This window comes from Ostrea edulis, chromosome 8 (assembly GCF_947568905.1).
Source record: "Ostrea edulis chromosome 8, xbOstEdul1.1, whole genome shotgun sequence".
Classification (NCBI taxonomy): domain Eukaryota; kingdom Metazoa; phylum Mollusca; class Bivalvia; order Ostreida; family Ostreidae; genus Ostrea; species Ostrea edulis.
This window is the reverse complement of record NC_079171.1, coordinates 31674666-31698409: the sequence shown is the minus strand read 5'-3', so window position 1 is coordinate 31698409 and position 23744 is coordinate 31674666. Positions and strand designations below refer to the sequence as shown.

Genomic DNA, 23744 nt, shown 5'->3' with positions numbered 1-23744 from the left:
CCATTATCCATTTATCATTTCGGAAGACCCCATCTCTTTCATATCTGGTTCTTATTTATGATTTAAGGTCAGAGGTCACAATACCATGATATTGGTTTGTAAATCTCCTCATGTTCTTATAATTTCATAATTTCGGACGATCCCATGTCTCTATTAGTCCGAGCTTTAAAGTCGTAAGAGCTATTACGTTCGTGGTCAGAGCTAAAGGTCACTGGACCTTGATACTAATTTGTAGGTCCTTAACGCATTTCCAAATACGACAGGACTCCACCTATTACATATATATTTGTTCAGTTATAGCTGTTGAATTTTGGAATTAATTTTCCATCATAGAGTTTTGTTAAACCCCACCCCATTTGATGCCTACAAATTGTATTCTAACCCCCCTTCATCTGAAAATAGAACATTTGAAAATTGATATGGCTGACAGAGTCGTCGTTTTCGATGCATGGAGGTCAATTGTTTTACCTTTATACAGCTGTAACGTCTCAATTTCAGTAAACATTTCTCGGAAGAGACACAAGACCAAGAAATGAACACGAAAACTAAACTTCTCATATACATTGCATTTACAAGCTTTATCACCAGTATGTATCCTCCAGTGTATACAAAGATCCCTTCTAATCCAATAGACACCATTTCAATAAGATTAATTACCAGCACGTGTCCTCATGTGTTTCGTTTTATAAAAGCCATCCATCTCATAGCATTACTTCCCACTGATATCAACTTCATAAATTGTTATCACGAATATGTGTATTTATGTGCGACAGTAATGTTCCTGGTTGATCGATTGTCTTCCCACAGACACCACATTGATAAGGTTTATCACCAGTATGTGTACTCATTTGTCTCTGTAATACTCCACAATAATAAAATGCCTTCCCACAAATGTTACATTGATAAGGTTTATCAACAGTATGAGTCTTCACATGCATTTGTAAGGTTCCCTTTTCATGAAATGTCTCCTTACAAACATCACATTGATGTGATTTATAACTGTGTTTCCTTTTGTGTGCTTGTAAGATTCCCTTTTGATTAAATGCCTTTCCACAGACATCACATTCATAGGGTTTAACACCAGTATGTATTCTCATGTGTGTCTGCAAGATTCCTGTCTGACTGAATGCCTTCCCAGAGACTTCACATTGATAAGGTTTATCACCAGTATGTGTCTTCATGTGTCTCTGTAAGTGTCCCGTTATACTGAATGCCTTCTCACAGACACCGTTTACCTGATCAGGATATGGGGCTCACGGCGGGTGTGACCGGTCAACAGGGGATGCTTACTCCTCCTAGGCACCTGATCCCACCTCTGGTGTGTCCAGGGGTCCATGTTTACCCAACTATCTATTTTGTATTGCTTGTAGGAGTTATGAGATTGATCACTGTTCGTTATCTTCACCTTGCATTGATAATGTTTATCACCAGTATGTATCCTCATGTGTAAACGCAAGTGTCCCGTGTGATTGAATGCCTTCCCACAGACATCACATTTATAAGGTTTTGCGTATCTCTGTAATTCTTCTTTATGACAGAATACGTTCCAGCAGTTATCATTATCAGATTTGTCACCAGTAGGTATCGTCATGTGGGTCTGGAAGTGTTCCTTTTCATTAAATACTTTCCCACAGACATCACATTTATAAGTTTTTTCATCTCTATTTTTGTTCATATACTTCTGTAAATCATCGTTGAGTTCACTATTTGAATGCATCATTATACACTTTTGTCAATTCTCGGCATGATAGACAGTTACAACTATAAACTTTTACTTTTGACAATCATTTTTGTAGAAGAGATATTCAGATTCAAGGCTTGGTCATTTACTTCTCATAGAAAAGAACTTTGCCCACAGACATTTTTAATTAGATTGTTTCAGCAATATATGGATCTCCCCCAGAGTTCTTGGTGAGCACGTCTCTGCAGTCTTTGGTATTGATAACTATATCGGAACCTGAGCCCTCTCTTTCAGTTGGTTAGTGGAATTTCTGCAATATAAGAGTACATATTGCTATTACTGAATTGGGAGACAAAAATGGCAAACCAAACAAGAAACCCATGGACCACATCACTTACTCAAGTCATCATGGCCCATAAATAAAAATTATGCATTATGTCAGGAGACCTCCATGCAAAGGGCCTCCCCACTTTAGCTGTAGCTTGTGTTCCCTTCTTACCACCTTTCTTTTCAAAGAAAAAAGATTTATCTATTATACTTGTGATGGATATTAAACACTAATGTATTTCCAGTATGTTCACAGTCCTTTTTCCCTGGGGTATTGGAAGATAAGGGTGTAGAACTACGTTTTAAATGGTTAAGCAAGTTGATACGACCTTCTCCATATGAAACAATATTCAATCAATCAATCTTTTATTCTCGATATTGAAATTCCACAACAATGTTCTATTTATACAACTTAAAATTGTTAAATTCCCCTGACGCGCGTGGGGCTATTTATAGACACCTATAATAGGCGTACTCTCCAGATATATTCATTTTTTAAATGTATTCTTTTAAATCTAATTTCAAGGGAAAATTAAAAACTTTGACACATACATCATTAAGCCGATACAATAGACTGAATCCCTGAGAGAGAGAAGTTATTCGAGGGGTATGCGCTGTATTGTTACCCCTAATGCCAATCAATTGAGAAACACCCAAGAGAAGTAATTGCTGTGTTGTCGGAGGTCAATAATCTTCGTAATGTCCTCGTGACTATACTATCCATAGTTCAGAATGATGATATATTCTGTAGATCCGGTATATAGGACATGGTGCATTTTTTAAACACACTTGAGAGAGAGAGAGAGAGAGAGAGAGAGAGAGAGAGAGAGAGAGAGAAGGAAAGGGCTGCCCCCTCCCCGTCTACCCTATTTGGTATGTGTACATGTAGTCGACAATACTGTACCGCTTGACGAGTATTGCAAGCATTAGCGTGACACAGATTATGACAAGGCTGATTTGATATTCAGCAGATCAAGATGTGGTCAGGACAGGTAAATGAAATAGAAAGAAAACGTGTAGTTTTTGCACATTTTTATAAATTTCATCAAGAACACAAGATTGTCCTGCCTTGTCCTTTGGATATAATTTTCTTTATTACAATAAAGAATCATAATAAGAGAAAGATGGACAACCTTGTGCTCAATAGAAACAAAGGCTTTAAAATCCGGTCATTCGATAAATAACAATATTATAGAGATTTAACAAAAACAGACAACCCTGACTTTAAAAGACAATGTAGCTCTTAACGTTAACAAACTTTTCAGTAATTAAATTACTGGTATTGAGGTATTAATGAACATCTTGGGACATTGTAAATGGCAGAATTCAAACTTTGACAGTTTACTAATTCATCATGGGCCATATGTCACAGTTAAAGTGGGGAGTTCTAGCCGAGTGATTTTTGAAGACCCCTCCCTATTTTTATATGTAAAACTTTGGTCCCCTAATGTTGCACAGCCCTACCCCGGGGTCATGGTTTTGTCAAACTTGTATCTACACTATGTCAGAAAACTCCCATGTTGATTTGAACTTTTATGGCACAATGACTCTTGAGCAGGAGATTTTTGTTAAAGATTGAATATATATGATTGTAAGTTGTTTAACATACGTCTCGAGAATTGTTCATTCATATGGAAACATCAGGCCTATGTTTGATGCTTAAGGCCTTCGAGCATGTATTGATCTTTAGCGTGTCACAGGGCCTCTGTTTCTGCAGTCTCAACCTAAGGACAGCCTCAATTAGTCGCTTCATACGACAAACAAGGGATACAGAGGACCTATCCTAATCCGGATTCCCACGGGACGATTTTCAACTATTTTGCATACATATTCGCATGTACAATTGCAGACACACCATGATTTTAATAAACTTGAATATGCATTATGCCAGGAAGCTGCCTAGTAAATTTCAACTTTTCTGGTTCTTGGAAGATTTTTCTTAGAGATTTTCCAATACATTTCCATGTAAAACTTCGATCTCCTATTGTGGCCCCAATCTACTCAAGGTGGTAAAATTTTTTAAGAAACTTGAATCTGCACCCTACCCCGTAAATCATGATTTTAACAAACGTGAACCTGTGCTATGTCAGAAAGGTTCCATGTTAATTTAAACGACTGGGCCTGTCGTTTTTGAGATTTCTGAAATAACCTTGTAAAATCAGTATTTATAATATCACAAATTCCCTTCTATGCAAGTAAGTTGCACCATTTTCATTGATGTATTGGTAATTTTAACACCCTATAATTCACGCACCTTTATCATGCGATGATATGGCATAGACATTTGCTATTTAGATATTGTAGAGAATTCCATTAAATCCAATATGAACACGCACGTTCTTGATTTTCATTTAATGATCCTTAGACAGGATAAAATAGACTTCATCCTATTTTTGCATTTTCGTGATTATCTCAACATTGAAAGGGGCATGTCACTTCATTTGAAGACATTCAGATTCCCTTTACCCATGGTTGATTTGTATCAAGTTTGATTAAATTAACCAAGTGATTCTGGGGAAGATGAAAACGTGAAAGACTTGCAGACAGATGACAGACAAAATGAAAGGGGTTGGGATGACCCTAAGACGCTTGTCCATCAAATTACTCAATGCATCAATATTAATAGTAACTAATACTTATTACAACGGGGACGGTTACAGGTGTTCCCCAAACATTCCTCCATTTAGAGAGTGGTGTCATTTGTTTCAGTACAAGTGGTTTTGACCATATCAATCTGTGAAGTGTCTGAATATATAACTATTTCATAACGTTCAGTGCATTTCATGCTAAAACAAATCAGTTATAGATATCTGAAAATTCTGTGCACGTGCAGGCACGGGTGTGCACATGCTGATGAGTAATTTGACCATGTTGATAAATTACAAGTCTAAATATATGACTACGAGAGAAGTTTCACAACAGTTCAATGATAAACGAGAAATGAACAGCAGCTCAAAACTACAAAGACCAAAATCAATGCACATGCATGCACGCGCGCGTGAGTACGACACAGCAATTTTGTTAATGCTATTCAATAGGCACATGAACGATATACTTACTATATAAATTTGACATCGATTGCTTCACTTATAAGACATTTATGGGGATTCCAAAATCGTCCAATCAGAATTAAGCACACGTGCATGAGCGTGTAGAGAAGTTATTTTGACACCATCAGCAAATGGAGGGGTCCAAAACATATCTGCAACCTAAATTTCAAACCTATTCATTGCAATCTAAAACTGCTATAGACCAATACTTGAATTTAAATGTCAAAAATTACAATGCACAAGCATTCACGCGCACGCAATTTTGATAATGGAATATTTGCTAACACCATTTAATAGGCATTCATATCATACATCTACAGGGTAAATTTGAATTCATTTGAGTTTTTAATTCAATAGTTATGGCCGTTTTAGTACCCGAAAAATGAAAGAAAGCTATGCACGTGCATACACGCGCACGTGAGTATGACTGAGCATCAATGTTGATGCCATTCATTAGACATTTGATAGATATACTTACACCATAAATTTCATATTGTTTCCATCATTTATAAGAAATTAATGGCGATTTGAAAATCGTCCAATCAGAATTTCGCACAGGTGCATGCACGTGCTGGATATTAATTATGACTAAATACGTTTGTTAAGAATCCCAAGATACATATACAACCCAAGTTTCAAATGATTTTGACAAAAAACAGTTATGGTCATTGAAAACATTGAACCTTCAAAAGACAATGCACGTGCATGCGCATGCGCGATTGCAATTTTTAAAACATCGATCTGGAGATATTTAGCATGTCTACCTATCCTGTAAATATAATTAATTTTCCTTTATTGACCTGAAAGTCGTATACCTTTTTGAATTATCCAATCAAATTAAAACACACGTGCATGCACGTGCAAAATTGAAATTTTGACCATGCCAATGAGTTAAGGGTCTCAAGTTATACCTACGATATAAATAACAATCGATTTCATTGAAAAATGAAAAAGTTAGACTCATTCCAAAGTTTAAAAAAAAAATCCAATGCACGTGCATGCACATGCATGCATTTTCAGACAAAATGACATTCGTTCCACACATCTACATTATGCTATACTATAATCCTAAAAAGGTTTCATCTTGATCCCTTAAGCAGTTTCTGAGAATAATCGTGGCCAAAAAAGTCACAAGAAGAAAGAAAGAATAATAATAATAACTAGTACTTATTGTAACGGGGACCGTTACAGATGTTCCCCAAATATCCCCCCATATAGAAAGTGGTGTAATTTGTTTCAGTACAATTGGTTTTGACCATATCAGTACGTGAAGTGTCTGAACATATAACTATTTTATAATGTTCAAGTCCATTTCATGCTAAAACAAATCAGTTATAGACATTTGGAAATTCTAGGCACGTGCATAAATACACGTGCATGTGAGTAATTTGACCAATTTAATACATTGCAAGTCTAAATATATGACTACAAGAGAAGTTTCACAACAGTTCAATGGTAAACGAGAAATTAACAGGAACTCAAATTTACCAACACTAAAATCAGTGCACGTGCATACACACGCGCGCGAGTACGACACAGCATTTTTGTTGATGCTATTCAATAGACATTTGAACGATATACTTACTATATGAATTTGTTATTGATTGCTTCTCTTATAAGAAAGTCATGGTGATTTCAAAATCGTCCAATCAAAATTTAGCGCACGTGCGTGCGCATGCGGGAAAGTGATTTTGACACTATCAATGAATGGAGAGGCCAAAAACATATCTGCAACCTAAATTTCAAAACTATTCATTGCAATCTAAAAAATATTATAGACCAATACTTAAATTTAGATGTCAAAATTCACAATGCATGCGCATTCACGCGCACGCGATTTTGATAATGGAATATTTGTTGACACCATTCAATAGGCATTCATATCATAGATCTACAGGGTAAATTTAAATTCATTTCAGTCTTTAATTCAAAAGTTATGGACATTTTAGTACCCGAAAAATGAAAGAAAAGATATGCACGTGCATACACGCGTACTTGAGTACGACTCAGCACCAATGTTGATGTCATTCAATAGACATTTGATAGATATACTTACAACATAAATTTCATATTGTTTTCATTGTTTATAAGAAAGTTATGGCAATTAGAAAATCGTCCAATCAGAATTTAGCACACGAGCATGCATGGGCTGAAAAGTAATTTTGACTATAAGAATTTGTTAAGCATCTCAAGATACATATACAACCGAAGTTTCAAAAAATTTAGACAAAAAAAAAGTTATGGTAAATGAAAGAATTGAACCTTCAAAAGACAATGCACATGCGCATGCGCGTTTGCAAATTTTATTACATCGATCTGTAGATATTTGGCATGTCTACCTATCCTGTAAATATCATTAGATTTCCTTAATTGGCATAAAGCTATAGACGTTTTTATATTATCCAATCAAATTAAAGCACACGCGCATGCGCGTGAAAAATTGTAATTTTGACCATGCCAATCAGTTAAGGGTCTCAAGTTATACCTACGATATAAATAACAAACGATTTCATTGAAAAATAAAAAAAGAGTTAGACTTACTCCAAAGTTTATAAACAAAATATTCAATGCACGTGCATGCATTTTCAGACAAAATGGCTTTCGTTCCACACATCTACATATGCTATACTATCATCCTAAAAAGGTTTTATCTTGATCCCATGAGTAGTTTTTGAGAACACTTGTGGACAAAAAAGTCAGAAGAAGAAAGAAGGAATAATAACGAGGTACAACTGTGTTGGGATGCCAACACAAATGCCTCCGAACACCTCCCCATGTCAGAAATTGTTTTGATGCCAGATATGCAATCAGGATCCTCAAAAAACTCTAGAAACTAAATTTGGTTGAAATCCGACGGACTTGATTTTTGGCCGCCATTTTCTTCAATGGCGGCCATTTTGAAACATTTGAAAATTGATTGGAAGGGAATACTGATGATAAAAAAGAACCGTGGACCCTGAATTGACTCCAGAATCCAAATGCTGTAGATATTTTAACACTTTGAAATATTTCGGTATATGGCGGCCATTTTGAAAATGGCGGCTCAAAAAAAAAATTTCATGGTGGAAATGGACTCGGGGTCACAATATTACCCTAGAAATAAAATTTGGTTGAAATCCGACAACTTTGATTTTTTGACGTTTTTGGCCGCCATTTTGAAACGGCGGCCATTTTGGAAATTTGGAAAGTCCTTATGACCCCCTATCAGCTCAAAAAGTTTGAAGTTGATCAGTCGAAGCACTTTCATGTAATCGCGCGGACAAATTTCTCACTAAAGAAGAGGAATAATAAGAAGAAAAGAATAATAATAAGAATAATAAGAAACGGAGCAAAAACAATATGTCTCCGAGACTTTGTGTTCGGAGACATAATAATAATAAGAATAATAAGAAGCGGAGCAAAAACAATATGTCTCCGACACTTTGTGTTCGGAGACATAATAATAAGAAACAGAGTGAAACCAATATGTTCCCAAACATTTGTTACCATTATGCATTACCATGTGTCTCTGTAAGATGCTTCTCTCATGAAATGCCTTCCCACAAACACCACATTCATAAAGTTTATCACCAGTATGTGTTCTCACGTGTTTCTCTAAGATTCCTGTATGAATGAATGCTTTCCCACAGACTTCACATTTATAAGGTTTATCACCAGTGTGTCGCTTCATGTGTGTCTGCAAATTTCCTGTCTGACTGAATGCATTTCCACAGACTTCACATTTATAAGGTTTATCACCTGTATGTGTTCTCATGTGTGTCTGCAATCTCCCTGTGTGACTGAATGTCTTTCCACATACATCACATTTATAAGGCTTATCACCAGTATGTGTCTTCATGTGTGTCTGCAAGTTTCCTAGGTAACCAAATGCCTTTCCACAGACATCACATTTATAAGGTTTATCACCAGTATGTGTCTTCATATGTGCCTGTAAGCTTCCTGTGTGACTGAATGCCTTCCCACAGACATCACATTTATAGGGCTTATCACCAGTATGTATCCTCAAGTGTCTCTTTAAGTCCCCATTCTGATTGAATGCCTTCCCACAGACATCACATTGGTAAGGTTTAGCACCAGTATGTGTTCTTATGTGTGTCTGTAAAAATAATGTCCGACTGAATGTCTTTCCACATACATTACATTCACAAAGTTTATCACCAGTATGTGTCCTCCCATGTATCAGTAATGTTCCTGTCTGACTGAATGCCTTCCCACATACATCACATTTGTAAGGTTTATCACCAGTATGTGTCCTCATGTGTCTCTGCAATGTTCCTGTCTGATTGAATGTATTACCACAGACTTCACATTTATAAGGTTTATCACCGGTATGTGTCCTCATGTGTATTTCTAACTTCGTTGTCCATTTAAAAACCTTTCCACAGACATCACATTGATAAAGTTTTTCACTATGTGTGTTGATGTTTTCCTGTAAATCATTTTTCTGATCATTAGGTTGACTGTTTCCCTGTATCATAGTACACTTCTGTAAATTTTCTGTTACACAAACAGAATATACAGACTCGTTACACCCATTGTTGTTTTCATTTGCATTAGTTAGATCTGTAGAAGACATATTCAAACCGAAAGATTGATCTTTTAAGCACAGAGAAATTAATGCACCCCTCTAAATTAGGAAATTGTTGCTCATTGGTTGAGAAAATGAAACGACAGGCAGTTGAAGGTGATTTTCATTTGTACAATTCATTTCACTTAAAGCAATTCCTGTGTTGTCAACCAGATCTTCTTCAGCAGTGTATGAATCTTTCACAGTGTTGTTAGGAAACATATCTCCGCCGCCTCTGTTATTGAAAACTAAATATCTGATTTGTCGCTTTCAATGGGTTGATGGGATTTCTGGTATTGACAACTATATATGAATGTGATTCGTCTCTTTCAATGAGTTGATGGGATTTCTGGTATTGACAACTATATATGAATGTGATTCGTCTCTTTCAATCGGTTGATGGGATTTCTGCAACATAAGAGTACATACTTCCATATAAGTCTGTTTTGGAGAGCATTGTGAAGTTTACGTCAAACAACATGGTGGCAAAGAATACAACGCAATTCAAAATATTTACACTCACTGAATCTTTTCTAATATTTTCTATAAAATTTACATTGCTTTCATCATGCAATAAGTACATGTTTTTTGGACCACCTGTCTGCAAAATCAATACCAAATATGGAGTGTCATCATGGTGAAAGAGTGTATTGACTTTTTCATTGAACATACCAAAGGGGTCAATAATATAATATTTTAGATCTTAATTCAAGTTATTATTTTCAAATAATACATAAAAATATAAATATTGAATATAAAAATGTCTTTCTTACGCGGGTCTTATTTTTCTGCAATGCAATGAGGTTGTTCTGCGTATGGTCAGTTTTTAAATCGAGGCAAGCTACTGACAAACACGTCGATTGTACAGGGGTTTCAACAACTGTTCGTTATCTTCACCTTTCATGGTAATTACACTTATACCCCAATTGTCATTTCAAAAGCTGAAATTCTTCAAAATGATCTTTAGTTTTAGACACGAATTTAATCATCTTAATGGAATGTTTTCAGTAATTATTTGTGTTTTGTTGTATCATATTGGTAAGATGTAGTGTTTCATTGTCGGCTAGCCTACTTTACTGTTGGGATATGGGGTTAGTTCAATTCTGTTTTTGTTTTCATGTAATGAACACATGTGCAGATGGTTTAGTTCCATGCCAGGAATGAACTAATCCTTCTGCGCATGCTCAATAATTTCGTTTTGTTTATATTTCCGCGATTCAAACCGTATTTCTCGTTTGTTATAATTTAAAACACGTTTTCACATTATATTTAAGGAGTTTCCACAATTGATCAGCCATAGCTCAATATAAAAGCTTGTCCTTGCACGTTGCATCATCATCGTGGACGTATCTGTGAGCAAATCATCGCATAGACAAGGAACAAACATACATTGTGCGTACATTTCTTCGATTATTTGCAACGATTTATAAGAGTTAATAAGACGGTTAAACTCTACAAGGACCAGTACACCGCGATGTAAACACTCCTAATTCGGTATGGCCACCTGCTGCAGACTACCTAAAGTGACGTCACAAGGTTAGTTCTAACGTCGTGCACACTGTTTCCCGTACTTTAGTAATATAACGTATAGAAATTCAACACGTTAAAATGTTGCGAATTTTGTATTCATTTATTCGTCATTAAGTTGTCATATATCTACGTAAATACATATCACGAGGACATATCCCATTTTATTTTATACTTTCAATTTCATCTCTTCTTTTTTTTTTTTTAAATTTGCGGGCATATATCACACGATATATGCCCGTCACAATCAATACACTACGCCGTTAATTTTCAAATTTTCCGTGTTTTTCATCTTTTACTCAGTTAAACCAATAAAGAAATTGTTAAAATAGAATTATTGTAAGTTTGTAAATGGAATTGAAAGTATATAATAAAAAGGTTATAGACTTTGTATGGGGAAATATGACGCCCTCATTTTTTGTCGCGGGCGGACCTCGCAAGCTCGGTCCGTCTACGCGCCAAAAACTCGGTCGTCATATTTTCCCATACAAAGTCTATAACCTAGAAGTGTTACAGATCATCGAAAATAATAGATTGAAATCATTCGAGTTTGATGATCCGCCCTTTATTCAGACCCGGCTTAAAAGCTCCAAATTTAGTGTACAAAGTCTTCAAGACTTGGAAACCAGTGTGACGTGTCATTGATTGTTACGACACGGTGAACCCTCCCTTAACTTATAAAAGTTTGATTAGATAAATGGTGACAGAGTTAGAGGGTCCGGAACCACCCCCATTTTTAACAGAACATGGTATATATGTGCAATTGTAGGCTCATCCTCTTTGTTAACATGTATATGCAATTAAGTAGAAAAAGGACACATAATGTATGGAGATAAAGTTTATATGTCGAACTGTATATGTACTTCGTTACTAGCTTGAAAGTACGGATGCTGTTATAAAATTTAGAAAATCATTTCAAAATTAAGGATTATCTCCCTCACGCATAGCTCTTATCCTTAAATGAATTTGACTCCACTTTTTTTGGCACACTGTTTTTGCCTATAATAGCTCTAAAACTTCATTGTTATTTCGGATTTCAAACATTTGGGTTGAGCATCACTGAAGAAACATAATTTATCGAAATGCGCATCTGGTGCATCAAAATTGGTACCGTATAAGTTTTACAATATGTAAATTACACCAAACTGCAATGAACAGCAGGAGAGAGTGCTGAAGGATAGTACATGAGTTATATGTTTAGTGAGTACCAACAATATGCAGTCCAACAACATAACATACTAAGATGATGTTTTCCTATAAAGTAGATGGAAGTTAATATGTATCTGCAATTATAGGTTCATCCTCTTTGTTCACATGTATATATGCAATTATAATGTATCATACAAGCCGTATCATATCTAATGACGATTGCATTAGCTGATAAAACAATGTTATCATGATCATAATTTAGTCATCGTCGATTTTTTTAATCTTTTAATCCAGCAAAATCCATTTTCCATGCATGGCATTTGTTATTTTTTCCTCTTATTTTATGCATATTCATGAAATCTAATTCTATTAAATAAGTGTAGTTTATATGGACATGCATCATTTATACATGTAAATTCACATATAGGATCCCCGCGTATGGTGCGAAATAAATGGTTATGAGTTGATAACTATATAGCAGGAATTTATGTATCAGGAATTTTTATATACTAGTTTTGTTTTTTAGAAAGAAAAAATGTTATTTATTCATTTTTTTAAAAAATGGGTGTTAATTGCATATGACTTATTCAATTGATTTTATCGTGTTCCCGTAATCAAATACCACATGTAACTATTTAATCGGAACCATTATTTCGTCTCCGCTTCCGGACTGGTTTGATATTTAGTATGTTCAAGGATATCACGTTTTCTGCGTTAACTTGGGGAATTTTTCAGCAAACAAACACATCATTCGTTAACCTCGGCTGATTTCAGAACCTACATCAAATTAGTATAAGGTGCAAAAATTCCGAGGTTTTTCAAGTGACAAGCACATGTTACTTATTTACTACTAGATATCAAAATGTCATATATATAAGATCTATTGAGCGCCGTATAAACTTAAGTAATTGAAGATAATAATAGTTTATCACACCATCGTTATACATTTTGTGTGGCTACATGCCCTTCTTATGAAATGACGAAACGATCGAGGATTTTATATCTATTTTTATGAAGAAATATTTTCTTTTTATAAAGTGGTAGAATACAGTAAAAGAAATTCATACACATTCAATACGAAATATTTGATCGATTACATAATATTTCTAATCACAGTTACATGTATACAGTTAAGAACTTAGAGTGTTAGGCATGACGTATTTCTGGATAGAAAGTTTAAATTATGCTTTGTCATGGCGAGCATACATGTACATGACATGTGTATAAGTCACAGTAGTATTTGTATTTGCATGTTGCTTGAAGTGAGTGTAAATGGTATAAATGTTATGCCTTTTACTTATTCCATTCTATCAATAGATAAAATATTTCTCCGCGTTTTTTGTATAATTTTGACATGTTTACTGCAAATGTACATACATTCACGTAAAGAAAAACCATTCTAAATTTATCTATCCAGAGCTTTTAGAAGGATTTACTCCTGAACGATACGTTTATTGTAATTTTGAGTAGCCCATGGTGTTCTAAAACATGATTTCATTTCTTTATGCTGCCCTAAAAATTAGTATCGGAAAAGTACGTGTTACCTGTCGAAGCTACCCGCACAAGTAAATCTGAAACACTGATGTGAAGTGAAGCGTAGTAAAACTCATCCCCTTATATACCATGCAAACCCTGATGTATATAACAATAGAATATTCAGGTAATACGGCGGATAAGCAGAGAAAATGGCGGACACAGAGAATTCTACTATATTTATTTATTCATGTCAGCTTTAATGTTGCGTATAGTACTAATCAATTTCTTATATGTTCTAGAACACATGTTCTATGTTATGACTTAAATCAAAGCCACTACCATTGGTTACTATTTTTATCGTTCAACCTGTAAAACAGGTATTCAAGCAAAGCACGATCTTCCTCATCCGAAGGCTTTTCTTTGCCACATTTACACGCCCCTCCCACCTACAGTTTGCACAAAGTTACGATATTGTTTTAGTTAGGAACGTATCATGTGCTTCTACCAATATGCATTACAGATGAAGTTGAAATGAAAACTGTAACATATATGTACGTTTAATGAATGAGAGAATATAAGAGTCTTTCTCCTAACATGTATATTGTTATATTGCAAATAATTGATGTTTGTTTGAGTGGAACGAATTAGAACATAAATATCATTAAAAAAGCATTGGGGCATTCTTCTTGATACATACACAGGAATGTTTGCATTAGTATTTAGCTATTTTGTTTGCTGCAAGCTTGCAGCAATGTTTACAGCAAGTTTGCAAGACTTCCCCAACTATGGGCATGTGAACGTTTGTTCAACGTTCAACGTTTGCAGCGAACTTATTTCCATGGTAAAATCATTGATGCACGTTTCCAGCCTAATTGCTCCAAACTCGCAGAAATATTTACAGTAAGGTTGCAGAGATCTCCCAAATATGCTACAATGAATACTTCTTTGTTATGTGGCTGGTATTAACAGCAATGTTTGCTGAAGGTAAAATTCACAGCAAGCCCAATTCTCTGGTAAGGGCAGTGACTTCTTTGCTCATTACACAGTTACACAAGACAGTGCTATATTTAAAATTGTAACAGGAAAACAGAAAATGCAAAGGACCAGACAAAGATATGAACCCAGTCCCAATGAATCTCAAGTCAGGTGGTCTAGTAACTGAGCTATTTTGGCAACTGGCGATTGAACCTGGTTGACCACTACATTCATCCTTCCTTAAACTGCCTTCGCCCTCGAAGACACACAACCGAGATTCTTTTGCCCCCTGGCAGGATTTTCACCTGCAAGTCAAGTGGGTGGTCAAGGATACCAAATGTAATAGGTAGATTATAATGGAATATTGCTACATACAACACGGGAGTTGTGAGTTATTCATTTTCAAAAAATATCTAAGTATGAAGCAAAGGTTGACGATTCTTTGCTGTCTTTTATCTCGAGTTCACAGGGATATATTAAATCAACATATGAATGAAAATGATTATTGTTACTAGATAAAACATCGTCGAAATCATATTCATGGGAATTCCAAATGACTGTTGGAGAACCTGATCAACAAAGACTAAGAAGATATTGTCAAGGAGGGTCATATTTTATATTTGTAACTTTCCTTTTTGACTGAATGCCTCTCCAAACACACCATTTATTTCCATTATGTTTTATCATGTGTCTTTGAAAGATGCAAAATTTATGTTTCTGTCATGGATTCTATGAAAACAGAGTTATTGCCCTTGGATTCAATATTTTGAAACATATTTCGGCTTCTCCATCGTCAACTTCCCATATTTATGTAGCAATATTCCATTATCACTTGCATATAGTGTTTATTTATCTCAACTGATTTGATATGCAAGAGCTTCTTCTGGGTATAGTCAGTTTTTAAATCGAGGTAAGCTACTGACAAACAAGTTGATGGTACAAGGGTTTGAACAGTCTCGAATGAAATCAGCATTTCGCAAATTCTATGATAGTTATAACGATCTAGTTCATCAATATAACCTATTATTGAGTCAAATGCTAGCGATTGTTAAGCTGTTCTTGGCACACCGATTTTGACTGCGGATAACTCCGTTTACCTGAACAGGATATAGGACTGGCGGCGGGTGTGACCGGTCGACAGGCGATGCTTACTCCTCCTAAGCACCTGATCCCACCTCTGGTGTGTCCAGGGGTCAATGTTTGTCCAACTATCTATTTTTCATTGCTCGTAGGAGTTATGAGATTGATCACTGTTCGTTGTTTTCACCTTTCATAGTGAAGATAACGAACAGTGATCAATATCATAACTCCTACAAGCAATACAAAATAGATAGTTGGGCAAACACGGACCCAGGACACACCAGAGGTGGGACCATGTTCTTAGGAGGAGTAAGCATCCCCTGTCGACCAGTCACACTCGCCGTGAGCCCTAGATCTTGATTAGGAAAACGGACTTATCCGTAGTCAAAATCAGTGTGTCATAAATCTTAATAAATCATTGACTTTGCAGAATTTTATGGCGTCACAGAAGTGTGAAACTACGTTGATTCTAGTTTATTTTTTTAAATAATACAAACATAAATATAAACAATAAAATGTCTTTCTTACGGGGGTTATGCATTTTTCTGTAATACTAGCTACCTTCATCAACCAATGAACCAAGCAAGAAAACATTTTATTGTTTAAGTAATTCCACCATCATGTGACTTAAAGAGTTTGCAAAACCAATGATTTATCTAGATTTATGGTAATTGCACTTATACTCCAACTGCCCTTTCAAATGATGAAATTCTTCGAAAAGATCCTTCAGTTTTAGACACATTTGATATCCCAATCAATGGGATGTATTAATATAAATCACGGTATCTATATTGGATTCCTAAACTTCACAAAAACCCTTACAAAGATACATTGCTGAATTCCGAAGATGTTTGACCAAGCTCCTATTTTTGCTACTCACAAACACATTTTTAAAAATGCCAACGTACTGTGCCACAACATATGTCAAAACTAAGTGGATGATTCATTGTATCTTGTGTAACGTCCCTCTTGAGAATTTTGCACTCATATGGAGACGTCACCAAGAGCGATGAAGAGCTTCAAATTTAGGCCTATGCCCAGTGCTTTAGGCCATTGAGCAGTGAGGGTTTTTTAGCGTGTCACATCTACTGTGACACGGGACATCCGTTTTTAAGGTCATCTCCGAGGACCCGTGACATTCACACCTGTTGTCGAGCGTTTGGTGATGGAACCGTCACACCTATTTTAATGACTTAGGTCTGTCGCGGCCGGGATTCAAAACCCGGCCTTCCGCAGGACAAACGCTCTAACCACCTAGGCCACCGCAACATGGTGGAGTTGTTGCGGAGGAAACTGTCATAATTGTCAGCCCAAATATCTAGCAAATGAAAGATTAAAGGGATTTATTATGGTTATAAATCTGAGTTATTCATGTGTGTATTATTTATTGATCTATTTCAATATTAACTCTTTACTAGATGTATATGTTCTAGGTATTTGTTAGTAGCTTGTTACCGAGAGTTTGTTACCTATATCTGTCCATTTCCGAAATTACACTTAAATGTGTCCAAATTATTGCTGCAAAATGTTGATATTATATTGTACTAATATGATTAAAAAGCTGACACTGAACATAAATCTTGTATAACTCTAGAATCAGGACTGATAGAGACATGGAATCTTCATAAGGATGCTGTAACCTACAAGCTAGTATCCAAAGTGACCTCGACTTTGATTATAAAAACTTGAATAACTTTAGAACCAGGATTGATAGAGACAAGGGATATGTTTGTAGTAAGCTTGCAGCAATGTATATAGTAAGTTTGCAAGACTCTTAGACTTCCCCAAATATTGGCATGTGAACGTTTGCAGTAAACTTGCAGCAAACTTTCTTTCCATGGTAAAATCATTGATGCAAGTTTGCAACCTAGTTGCTGCAAACTGGCAAAAATGTTTTCAGCAAGGTTGCAGATAACTCCAAAATATGGGCATGTGAACATTTGCAGCAAACATCATTTTCATGGTAAAATCATTGCTGCACGTTTGCATACTTGAATACTTCTTTGTCATAGGGCTGGTATTAACTGCAGTGTTTGCTGAAGATAATATTGGCAGGAAGCCCAGTATATTGGTAAGGGTGGTATCTATTGTGGCTTCTTTGCTCATTACACATTTACACAAGTACAAAATAGAGTACTATATTTAAAGTTGTAAGAGGAAAACAGAAAATGCAATGAACCATAAAAAGATTTGAACCCAGGACCTATGAATATCTAGTCAGGTGCTCTAATAACTGAGTTACTTTGGCAATTGGCAATCGGACATGAATGACCGCTACATTCCTCCCTCCTTATATTGTCTTCGCCCTCAAAGACAAAAAAAAAACCCTAATTTATTTTGCCTCAGTCAGGATTTTCACCAGCAAGTCCAGGGGTGGTGAAGGATAGCAATTGTAACAGGAAGATGATAATGGAATATTGCTACACAGAATATGGGTGTTGTGAGTAATTCATTTTCAAACAAGATGTATTTGTGAAACACAAATGCCCCCGATAATGGCCAATTCCGAAGATGGACAACGTCACAAGGGGAAATATATTGGTACCAGTAGAAAGATCTTGTCAAAAGAAATGCTCATGTACAATATGAAAGCTCTAATATTTACCATTTAGAAGTTATGACCAATGTAAAAATAATAAAGTAGGTCAAATATCAAGGTCAAAAGGTTCAATACCAACGGAAAGATCTTGTAACAAGGAATACCCATGTGAAATATAAAAGCTCTATCACTTACTGTTCAAAAGTTATTAGCAAGGTTAAAGTTTTCAAAAAGTAGGTCAAACTCAAAGGTCAAGGTCACAGGGTCAAAAATGTTGGTACCCATGGAAAGGTCTTGTCACAAGGAATAGTCATGTGAAATATTAAAGCTCTATCACTTACTGTTCAAAAGTTGTCAGCAAGGTTAAAGTTTTTAAAATGTAGGTCAAACTCCAAGGTCAAAAATGTTGGTACCCACGGAAAGGTCTTGTCACAAGGAATACTCATGTGCAATATTAAAGCTCTATCACTTACTGTTCAAAAGTTATTAGCAAGGTTAAAGTTTCAGACAGAATGACAGAATTACAGACAGGACAAAAACAATATGCCCCCCGATCTTCGATCTCGGGGGCATAAAAATATCTAAGTATGAAGCAAATGTGAAAGATTCTTTGGTTTCTTTTATTTCCAGTTCACAGGGATATATTAAATCAACATATACAAGGTGATGAATGAAACAATTATTGTTACTATATAAAACATCGTCGAACTCATGTCCATGGCAATTCCAAAAAACAGTTGGAGAACCTAATCAACAAAGACTACGAAGATATTGTCAAGGAGGAGCATACTTTATATTGGTAAGTTTCCTTCTTGACCGAACGTCTTTCCAAAATCATCACATGTATTTACCGCTATGTATTATCATGTGTCTTTGTAAGATGCCATGCTCATAAAATGCCTTTCCACAAACACCACATTCATAAGGTTTATCACTAATATGTGTCTTCATGTGTTTCTGTAAGAATGCTGAAAGACTGTATGCCTTTCCACAGAGTTTACATTTATAAGGTTTTTCACCAGTATGTGTTCTCATGTGTGTCTGCAACTTTCCTTTCTGACGAAATGACTTTCCACAGATTTCACATTCAAAAGGTTTATCAGTGTGTGTTCTCATGTGTTTCCGTAATATTCCTGTCCGACTGAATGACTTTCCACAGACATCACATTTATAAGGTTTATCAACAGTGTGTGTCTTCATATGTGTCTTCAAGTATCCTGTCTGACTGAATGCCTTCCCACAGACATCGCATTCATAAGGTTTATCCCCAGTATGTGTTCTCATGTGTTTCTCTAACATTCCTATCTGACTGAATGTTTTCCCACAGACTTCACATCTATAACGTTTATCACCATTATGTGTCTTCTTGTGTGTCTGTAAGTGTCCTGTCTGACGGAATGCCTTCCCACATACATCACATTTATAAGGTTTATCCCCAGTGTGTGTTCTCATGTGTTTCTGTAAGATTCCTCTCCGACTGAATGCTTTCCCACACACTTCACATTTATAAGGTTTATCACCATTATGTGTTTTCATGTGTGTCTGCAAGTTTCCTGCCTGACTGAATGTCTTCCCACAAACATTACATTCATAAGGTTTATCACCAGTATGTGTCATCATGTGTTTCTGTAATGTTCCTTTCTGACTGAATGTCTTCCTACAGACACCACATTCATAAGGTTTATCACCAGTATGTGTTCTCATGTGTCTCTGCAAGTGTCCTGTCCGACTGAATGCCTGTCCACAGACTTCACATTCATAAAGTTTTTCACCAGTATGAATTCTCATGTGTGTCTGTAAGATTCCTGCCTGATTGAATGCCTTCCCACAGACATCACATTTATAAGGTTTATCACCAGTATGTGTTCTTTTGTGTGTCTGTAGGAATGATGCCCGACTGAATGCCTTTCCACATACTTCACATTCATGACGTTTCTCTCCAGTATGTGTCCTCGTGTGTATTTCTAACTTAGTTGTCCATTTAAAAACCTTTCCACAGACATCACATAGATAAAGTTCATCATTATGTGTGTTGATATTTTTCTCTAAATCATTTTTTTCATCATTAGTTTGATTATTTCCCTGTATCATAGTACACTTCTGTAAACTTTCTGTTACACAGACAGAATCTACAGACTCGTTACACCCATTATCTTTTCCATTTGCACTAGTTGAATGTGATGAAGACATATTCAGACCTAAGGTTTAATATTGTATGCACAGTAAACTTAAAGCGATCCTCTAAATTAGGAAAGCGTTGCTAATTGGTTGGAAAAATCAAACGACAACCATCTGAAGGTCATTTGCATTTCAATTCATTTCACTTAAAGAAATTCCTGTGTTGTTGACCAGATCTTCTTTATCAGTGTATGCAGTCTCTGGTATTGACAACTATATATGAATGTCATTCGTCTCTTTCAATGGGTTAATGGTATTTCTGCAACATAAGAGTACATTCTTCCATACAAGTCTGTTTTCGAGAGCATTGTGAAGTTGATGTCAAACAACATGGTGACCAAACAATATAACACAATTCAAAATATTTACATTCACTGAATCTTTTCTCTTATATTTCTTTTGAAGTTGGCAATGAATTCCTCATGCAAGAAGTACAAGTTGGTTGCAAACTACTTCAAACCGGTTTTCTAGTACCATTTGTCTGCAAAATAATTAAAAAAATATGGACTGTCATCAAAGTCAAAGAGTGCATTAGCTGTTCCATTGAACGTAACAAATGAGTCAACCATATGATATTTTAGATCTTAAGGTAATTCTATCCCTCTAGAATTATAGGTTCAATCTTATATTTTATTGTTGATTTTTCAAATAATACACCTTAGTAACAATTGAAAATGATAAAATAAGTATGTTACAGTATTAATAAACCTTTTATCAATTAGCACACACATACCTATTATAAACATCAGAAAATTGCAATTTTCCTTAAATATCATTATCAAAATATCACGAAACTGGTTAAAACGATATAAAAATATTCATAACAATTTGATAAAACTGTTTCTTAGAAATATATACAAAATGTTTTGGGAAAATAAAGGAAATCTATCGCATAATGGACTTCATAAAGGATTCTATGAAAACAGAGTTATTGCCCTTGGATTCAATATTTTGAAACATATTTCGACTTCTCCTTCGTCAACTTCCCATATTTATGTAGCAATATTCCATTATCACCTGCATATGGTGTTTATATATCTCAACTGATTCGATATGCAAGAGCTTGTTCTGCGTATAGTCAGTTTTTAAATCGAGGTAAGCTACTGACAAACAAGTTGATGGTAATGGAGTTTCAACAGTCTCGATTGAAGTCAGCATTTCGCAACTTCTATGGTTGTTATAACGATCTAGTTCGTCAATACAACCTCACATTGGGTCAAATGCTGTCTGACGTGTTTCATACCGATTGTTAAGCCGTTCTTGGCACACTGATTTTGACCGCGGATAACTCCGTTTACCTGATCAAGATATGGAGCTCACGGCGAGTGTGACCGGTCGACAGAGGATGCTTGCTCCTCCTTGGCACCTGATCCCACCTCTGGTGTGCCCAGGGGTCCGTGTTTGCCCAACTACCTATTCTGTATTGCTTATAGGAGTTATGAGATTGATCACTGTTCGTTATCTTCACATTGCATATAATTGATTCTTCATACATAACTTAGATTTATGAAATACTTCATGGTTTACAAGATATTTTACAATTTGAAAAAGACTCCAACAAAATTTATGTTTCTGTAACAAAAGGTGAAGATAATAAACAGTGATCAAACTCCTACAAGCAATACAAAATAGATAGTTGGGCAAACACGGACCCCTGGACACACCGGAGGTGGAATCAGGTGCCTAGGAGGAGTAAGCATCCCCTGTCGACCGGTCACACCTACCGTGAGCCTTATATCCTGATCAGGTCAACAGACTTATACGTAGTTAAAATCAATGTGTCATCAATCTTAATAAATCATTCACTGTGCGATATTTTATGACGTCACAAAAGGGTGAAACTATGTTAATTCTAGGTTTTTTAAATAATACATAAAAATATAAACAATAAAATGTCTTTCTTACGCGGGTTATGCATTAAATGAAACAAGAAAGAAAACATTTTATTGTTTAAGTAATTCCACCATCATGTGAATTAAAGAGTTTGCAAAATTAATGATTTATTTACATTATGATAATCGCAGTTATACTCCAACTGCCCTTTCAAAAGATGAAATTCTTCGAAAATATGCTTCAGTGTTAGACACATTTTGATATCCCAATCAATGGGATGTATTAATATAAATTACCGTATTTATATTGGATTCCTAAATTTCAAAAACACCCTTACAAAGAAAGATACATTACTGGATTCCGTAGATGTTTTTACCGAGCTCCTATTTCTCTTACTCACAAAAAACATTTTTTAAAAACTTCAAATGTACCAAAACACATGCCAGAATAAAGTATGATTTATTGTATCTTGTGTAACGTCCCTCTTAAGAATTTTTAACTCACATGGAGACATCACTAAGACCGGTGAAGAGCTTAAAATTTAGGCCTATGCCCGGTGGTTTAGGCCATTGAGCATGGGTGGTTCTTTAGCGTGTCACACCTACTGTACCTACTATAGTATTAATATGATTAAAAAGCATTGCTGCAATCTTTTTGACACATACAGAGGTATGTTTGAAGTAAGCTTGCAGCAGTATTTAGCTATTTTGTTTGCTGCAAGCTTGCAGTAATGTATACAGCAAGTTTGCAAAACTTCCCCAAATATGGGCACGTGAACGTTTGCAGTAAACTTGCAGCAAACATTTTTCCATGCTAAAATCATTGATGCAAGTTTCCAGCCTACTTGCTCCAAACTCGCAGAAATATTTACAACAAGGCTGCAGAGATCTCCCAAATATGGGCATGTAGACGTTTGTAGCAAACTTCATTTGCATTATAAAAAAGTTTCTGCAAGTTTGCTGCATACTTGCTGTAATGAATACTTCTTTGTTATGTGGCTGGTATTAACAGCACTGTTTGCTGAAGTTAAATTCACAGCAAGCCCAATACTTTGTAAGGGTGGTATCAATTGTGACTTCTTTGCTGATTACACAGTTACACAAGTACAAAAGATATTACTATATATAAAGTTGTAAGAGAAAACAGAAAATGCAATGGACCATAAAAAGATTTGATCCCAGGCCCAATGAAGCTCTAGTCAGGTGCTCTAATAACTAAGCTATCTTGGCAACTGACGATCACATCTGTATGACCGCTACATTTCTCCCTTCTTAAATTGTCTTCGACAGCATTGTCTATGCCCCCCGAAGACACACAACCCAGATTCTTTTGCCACTGGCAGGATTTTCATCTGTAAGTCCA

The 23744-nt window shown here is 35.7% G+C and overlaps 2 protein-coding genes across 2 annotated transcripts; both read right to left on the bottom strand.

Moving 5' to 3' along the window:
• Positions 1 to 1642: 1642 nt before the first annotated feature.
• LOC125662760 (zinc finger protein OZF-like) lies at positions 1643 to 10142 on the bottom strand. The gene is made up of 2 exons (XM_056147371.1): positions 8558 to 10142; positions 1643 to 1991 (listed from the first exon to the last, which is right to left on the bottom strand). Exons 1-2 carry the CDS (start codon positions 9632 to 9634, stop codon positions 1980 to 1982), a joined length of 1089 nt encoding a protein of 362 aa, XP_056003346.1. The 5' UTR covers positions 9635 to 10142; the 3' UTR covers positions 1643 to 1979.
• A 9066-nt stretch (positions 10143 to 19208) lies between these two features.
• LOC125663088 (zinc finger protein OZF-like) lies at positions 19209 to 20561 on the bottom strand. The gene has a single exon (XM_048895403.2). The coding sequence runs from the start codon at positions 20559 to 20561 to the stop codon at positions 19209 to 19211; it is 1353 nt and encodes a 450-aa protein (XP_048751360.2).
• Between the last annotated feature and the right edge of the window lie 3183 nt (positions 20562 to 23744).